The sequence below is a fragment of the Saccostrea cucullata genome, unplaced genomic scaffold, assembly GCF_032062105.1.
Source record: "Saccostrea cucullata isolate Sc308-1 unplaced genomic scaffold, CSIRO_AGI_Scuc_v1 ctg2564, whole genome shotgun sequence".
Lineage (NCBI taxonomy): Eukaryota > Metazoa > Mollusca > Bivalvia > Ostreida > Ostreidae > Saccostrea > Saccostrea cuccullata.
The window spans coordinates 125,612-133,002 of NW_026920725.1; the positions used below are offsets into that span (position 1 = coordinate 125,612).

Below are 7,391 nucleotides of genomic sequence, written 5' to 3' on the forward strand. Positions count from 1 at the left end.
ATTTTGGCGGCAAACAACCTCCGCTAATTCAATTACACCGCTTAATGTCTTGAACATATACATTTAAAGAAGAAAATTACGCCTAACTTCTTCAAAATCCAATTTAAGCCAAATATTGCACACGCTGAATATAATACATTTACTGTAATATGATACATAAAGAGACACATAATCAGTCATTGTAATAGATAAAATAGATTTTCAAAAAAAAAAAAAACACAAAATGCTTTTAAATTAAAATGACATATACCCAAAAGATCACACAAACAGTCAGGAGTGGAATTTTTAAAATGTTTATCAGTCATGTGTGGTCAGGAGTAGCTCTTGAACATATTCAAGCCTTAATCAAAGTGATCTATTAAAATTATTGTCTGGTTTATTGTCTGGTTACTTGTAGAAAGATTAACTTTAAAATCAAACGAAACATTTTATTTTTCTTGTTGACAGTAAATGTTCCCTTACAACATGCACCGTCAAATCTTAATTTGGTACCACCTGCAGCCCCACCCCCCAAAACAGGCGGTGGGGGTCCTCGACAGTGGGTCAAGATTGGAGGGGTCAGTGTAACAGTTGTAAAGGGACAACTCACTGATGAACAGGTCAGACGATTTTTTCCTTTTAAAAATGAATAATTTGATCCTGCAGTGCAGATTTATGGTTTAATTAAGGGGGCCGACTATAGTTTCCATTGCGCAATATTTCGCGCATCGTAGTAAAATGAAGCGTATTTACTGTTTTAATGCAACTTTTTTTTGCTTAATTATTAAAATTAAACAAAATCAAAAAATTATAGGTATAAAAATGTAATTAAAATTTGATATAACTGATTTTTAGCCGATTTTGCAATTGATAGGTAGGTTGACGTCGTTCAGTGTGTTTTTGACGTTATGATAATCTGTAGCTCTTAAAGAAAGGGATAATAAAGATATTATTTAAAAAAAGTAATAAACATACGCTCTTGAAATTTAAAACATAAAAATTTGAGAATATCTCCAACATTTTTTTATGTTTTCCTTTGAATCCATTGTGTACGTCATATTTTGTAATACTCTATAAAAATAGTAAAATTTGCTAATTTTTTGCATTTTGAAATGCCCCCTCTGGTAACAAGACGGTAGAATTTTGTGTTTCTTACATATATTGTATAATATAGTATTACTCATCAAATAGTAAAGTTTGAACAAAATGTCTATTGTAGTATTTGTATAATTTGTTTTAAAGTGATAAAAATTGACATTTCCCTATATAATTCTAAAGTAAATGTACCTGTATTTTGAGACGGTCCCTTAAAAATACCTGGACGGTAGATTTCCCCCAAACTTTGCATGTACACTGAAGTTAATGTAAGTTATATATGGTATAAAAATGAAGAGTTTCGCTATTGTAGTTTTCACACAATAAAACTATAGTCGGCCCCCTTAAAGGATTTTGGATGCAAGCTGATAGAAATAATCTCTTTTAAAAATATCAGGCTTCTTTCCTACCTGATCACTCAACTGTATATCGGTAAATTGAAATATGTGATAATATTGGTAAATCCCTAGATGATGGGAAATTTTTTTGTATGGTATTTTGTGAACTATCAAAACATTTGATCGTGCCTGGCATAAAGGTCTCTTGTTTAAATTAAAACATATGGGATGAATGGAAAATTGCATAAATTAATAGAAAGCTATTTAGAATGTAGAAATCAAAGAATTTTGTATTGTAATTCGTTATCGTCACCGAAACCTTTGTATGCTGGTGTTCCCCAGGGCTCAGTTTTAATGCCAATTTTGTTTTTAATCAATGTGAATGATGTCGCTGACAATATGATTACTTTATGTAGACTATTTACAGATGAAAATTCTTTGCAGCATTCATCTCAAAATATGAAATTTATTGAAAGAAACCTTAACAGAGATCGTAATGAACTAGACTTTTGGTCAAAGAAGAAGAATATGGAGATAAGAAGAAGGATATGGAGATAACGAACAGTATTCAATCTCAAAGTCCATAAAACAATACAAAATAAGAGCAGCGCAAATACGGACCCCCGAAACAACAGAGGTGTGATCAGGTGCCATGGAGGAGTGAGCATCCCCTGCCGAGCGGTCACATCCGCCGTGTGCTCTCTGTCATGATCAGGAAATAACAGAAAAAATCCGTTGTCAATTCATTGTATAAATAATGGACTAACAATTGGTATGAAAAACGTCAGTCAGCATTTGCCTCAATGATAAATTGTATTTGCTGACAAGGTCATTGTATCGAACATAGAACTTACGAAATGATGACTTTAGACGAGACTGCTGATATTCTTGATTCATCAACTTGCTTGTCAATAATTTACATCGTTTCAGAAATTGTTCATACGAAGAGCGTGCTCTTGAGTATCGAATCAACTGCGTATGCAGGTGATGAAGGTATATTGCTGTATAAGTAAGGGAAGTTGACGATAGAAAAGTTAAATTCATCATGTTTATCATATAGTTTGGTTGTTAGATTACCAATAGCGTCTTTTTCAAGTAAAATATCCAAGTATGAAACAGAAGTGTCAGACTCTGTGGTATCTTTTATTTCAAGCTCACCAGGATATATCGTATCGACATAGGAATGGAAATTACCATTGTTAATTGACAATACGTCGTCGATATATCTAAATGTTGAGTTGAAGGTCACAGCAAGTGTTTTCTTCTTTTCACGCATAAGATTTTACATAAATTCTGCTTCATATGAATATAAAAAAAAGTCTGCTAATAACGGAGCGCATTTAGTACCCATGGGAATTCCAATAGATTGTTGGAATACCTGGTCTCCAAAAACCACATAGACATTGTCAATCAAAAACTCACACCAGGATATATCGTGTCGACGTAGGAATGGAAATTACCATCATTAATTAACAATACGTCGTCGATATATCTAAATGTCGAGTTGATGGCCACAGAAATGATTATGAAATTCAACCCCCTAAAAATCAAGCAATAATTTTCAGCACAAAGAAAAATATTCAATATCCAAAGCTTCTCTTTCAAAAATCCCAACTGGACTTTGTCAATGAGCACAAACATCTTGGAGTATGATTTTCACATGACGCTAGTTGGTCATCACATATTGAACATTTACCGGCTAGTGCCTACAAAAAATTGGCACTTCTAAAGAAATCAAAATTTAAAATAAATTAAAAATGAACCGAAAACTCTCTCTTTCATGTAAACATCATTTATATGACCGCAATTTGAATACGCCTCTGTAGTGTGGTGCAGCTGTCAAAACAATGACAATGATAAACTAGAAAAAAACTGCAACTTTACTGCACGAATAGTCACAGGTTTAACAACAATAGCCTCTACAGATTCACTATACTTTGAAACCGAGTGGGAACTACTTAGTTGTAGATTGATTGATTGTATATTGTTTAACGTCCCTCTTGAGATTTTTTCACTCATATGGGGACGTCACCGATGCCGGTAAAGGGCTTCAAATTTAGACCTATACTCGGCACTCAGGGCCATTGAGCAGTGAGGGTTCTTCATCGTGCCAACGCCTACCGTGACACGGGACCTACGTTTTTAAGGTCATACCCGAAAGACCCGTGACTTTCACTTCTAGTGCCGAGCGCTTGGCGAAGGAACAGTCACTACCTTTGTTTACGTCTTAGGTATGACGCGGCGCCGCGATCGAGAATCGAACCCGGGCATCCCGATCACGAAGCGAACGCTCTACCACTAGGCTACCGTGACCGGTACTTAGTTGTAGAAGACAAACATGAAGATTACATACATTTTTTATAAAATGCATAAGAATTTAGTACCAGATTATCAATGGATATACTTCCAGATTTGCGACGTAATGCATCTAGGTATTGAACAAGAAACTCTGAGAATTATGATATTCCAAAATATTAAAGATCTATAAGTCATCATATATTCCTACTGTAGTCAATGAATGGAATTCATTACCACTTAAAAAAAAGAAATGTACGTTTGATGTCAAATTTTAATTCTAAAATAAGTAATAAAAAAATCGGTCCCGCCATCATATTTTGATTATGGTAACAGACGACTAAATGTTCTTCAAACCAAACTTCGATATAATTGTGCATTGAATAATGACCCTTATAGATGCAATTTAATTTCAAGCCCCTTATGTTCTTGTTGCAAAAAAGAAGATACGTACCATTATTTTTTGTATGTCCAGAAAATAAGGAAGCTAGAAAGGAATTTTTTGATAATTTTTTAGTATTTGATAAAAATTCATAATTTAGATATAGATGTTTTATTATGGGGGTAGATTCAATGAGTGCTGTGCATGTGGAGAACGAACGTCGTTTTTCTATTGTTCAAACACTTATCAAACATTATGGCATATTCGCATGTTAAAATTACTGTTTTTATATTTTATTCATTTATACATGCATTTAAAATGCATTGATTTGTAAATTTTGCACATATTGAATACTTTAAATGTAAATATGTAACTGTGACCTAATTGAATTTTTGTAATTTATATGTTTTTATATGTAGGAAAAAGGTGTCATAAGTTTTTAGAACTTGTGCCAAATCCCTTTATAATTAGAAATTAAAATAAAATATGTTTAAACTAAACCAGAAATTTGCTAGGATAATCATATTCTTGGCACTTGGTTCGGGATGCATTTCTTGAATGTATAAAAATTACGACATAGTTAATCATTCAATAAATTATATGTAAACTACATCTCAAAAAAAAAAAAAAGAAATGATTGACCGATTAAATGCACTAGCTATTCCATAGATTTAAAATAGACAGCAAAAGTGCTATTCAAACTTGGAATACTCAATTGTTTTGCGTCGTTCAATCTTTTCACGTTAACATAAAAGTAAATCCGTAATTTACTACACAGGTTGATGTTTATGTGAATGGAGTACCCTCTAACTTTGACATGAGTATAGTTCCTAGTAAGAAATTAAGTAATGCTGCTGGAGCAGCTTTGGAAGCTGACTGCAAGAAGAGATATCCGAATGGACTTAAAATAGGAGACATCGCAGACACAGGGGGCTTTAATTCCAAATGCCAGAGAGTGTACCATGTGACCCTTCCTAAGAGTCAACAGGATGGCAGTCAGAACAAGGTATTATTAATGGATGCTCTTTTGTGGTTCAAAGTTATTTACCTAATTATATTTCCAATTTTTTTTTAATTTTGCCCTGAGCAAATCTAAACATAGGTTTCATAACTCATTAAAAAAATGTTTGTGAAAAACTGATGCCCCTGTATGGCAACATAACGAAGGTAAAGCTTTCTCAAATGCAGATCAAATATGTTGGTACCTAAAGTAAAGCTTTTTCATAAAATACAACTGTGAAATAGAAAAACCCTAGCACCACCTGTTCAAAGGTAATGACCAAGGTTACCATTTTCAAAGGAAGGATAAAGTCCGGTTCAAAGTCAAAATGCCTTGTCTCAAAGATTACAAATGGGAAGTATGAAAGATTCAAAGTGCTGGCCCTTACCATCAAAGGTTATGGCCAAGGTTGAAGTTTGTAAAAAAGTAGGTCAAACTCCAAGGTCAAACGGCCAAAGTTTTTGATATCCAATGAAAGAACTTATCACAAGGATCACATATCTGAAGTATGAAAGGTCTTGCCACAAAGAATACATATATGAAGTATGAGTCCTGGTATCTACTGTTCAAAAGATATAGCCAAAGTAAAAGTTTGTATTTTTTGTGTTTAAATAGGTCGAACTCCAAGGTCAAGGTTAAAGAGTCAATGTTCTTGATCTCAAATGAAAGATCTTGTAACAGGGATTAATTGGGTAAGTATTAACGCCCTGGTTCAAAGCCTTTAAAAATATGGCCAAGGTTGTATTTATTAAGTAGGTCAAACTCAAAAGTCATGGTCTCTAATGAAAGGTCTTTTTCACAAGGATTACATATTCGAAGTATGAAAGCCCTAGCCTTTATTGTTCAAAAGTTATGGCCAAGGTTAAAGTTTTTTCACAAGTACGGAAATCTTCAAGGTCAAGGTCAAAAGGTCAAAGTTGTTGGTCCTCAATGAAAGGTTTTACCACAAAGAATACATCTGTGAGGTATAAAAGCCCTGATACATGTATTTACTGTTCAAAAGATTTGCCCAAAGTAAAGTGTGGAATTTTTGTGGTAAAGTGGGTCAAACTCCAACGTCAAGGTCAAAAGTTCAAGTATGGTGGTACCTGAAGAAAAGTCTTATCACACGAAATACACATGTGAAATATGAAAGTCAAAGCCCCACTAAATTTTTGCGGACAAACAGAAAAGCAGACAGAGAGACAGCTAGACAGACGTACGGACACAACAAAACTACCGGTATATACCCCTGAAACTTCTTTTACAGGGGCATAAAAATAACTTCTTGCCTTTATGATTAGTGCATCGCCTTTTGCTTTTGTTATGCCAATGATATCGATCTAAGTGATCTTAATTTTAAGGTTCAAGTTTGTGAAAGAAAACTGTTAAATATTAACATGATTAATAAGCCTAAAATTTATAATTTCATTCGGTTAAGACTTTAAATATATTTTAAAACCTTTTCAGAGTATAACTGATTCAGTAAAGAACTGCCTTGAGAGGGCCAATAAAAAGAGCTTCAGCTCCATTGCTGTACCAGATCTGGGTTCCCCCATTGGGTACCCTCCCAGTATCCTGGCAGACCTGATGTTCACCGCGGTGGAGGAGTTCAGTAAAGGGAAAACCAACCCCAATCTCAGCCAAGTGGTGTTCTCCATCTTCAAAAATCAAGTTTACACGGTATCAGCCACTGTGTATAAGTCTACAATACTTTGTCATTATGATAAATTTCAAGAGTTGGAAGATTTATTATTTATTATAATTACATTTAAAACCGGTATGTGTTTTGTTTGTTTTACAGGCATTCGTTAACAAAGCGAAGGAAATTTCAACTCAAAATTCAGGTATAAGTGGACTTTTGCGAAGACACTGACTTTTACGTTTGATGGCTTACTTTTACGCCTGGGCGCTCTTTTGTGAAAAGAAATATTGATCTTAACTTTTAACAAAACGGTAATAACGGGCTATTTCAAAAATCAATTTATGTTGTCTAGGAAGGAAACAGCAACATTTCTACATTCAAAACCCTCCATTCAAGTCTTGACTAACTCCTCCTAATTTTCCTACCGAAATGTGTCTTCTTCTTTATTTCATTTCTTAAATTGTTGAAAATAAAAGCATACAATAATTCTCGTGAGAAAAGTATCTAAATAAATTTCATTATACCCCCAATTATATCTTTTGTTTGATTAATTATTTCAAAGCAACGATGTGAATGTAACAACTTTCACCTCAATAAATGTCTTTTTGTATCATTTCAATCCCGTACCTCCGTACATGACTCAGGTTTAAATGTCCAAGTAAGCCGTCAACTGTAAAA

At 33.8% G+C, this 7,391-nt stretch overlaps 1 protein-coding gene across 1 annotated transcript; it reads left to right on the forward strand.

Moving 5' to 3' along the window:
- The first annotated feature begins 303 nt into the window (after positions 1–303).
- Positions 304–6,944, forward strand: LOC134256375 (macro domain-containing protein lmo2759-like). The gene is made up of 5 exons (XM_062739022.1): positions 304–310; positions 448–599; positions 4,868–5,095; positions 6,539–6,751; positions 6,873–6,944. The coding sequence occupies exons 1-5, from the start codon at positions 304–306 to the stop codon at positions 6,942–6,944; spliced, it is 672 nt and encodes a 223-aa protein (XP_062595006.1).
- Positions 6,945–7,391: the final 447 nt, after the last annotated feature.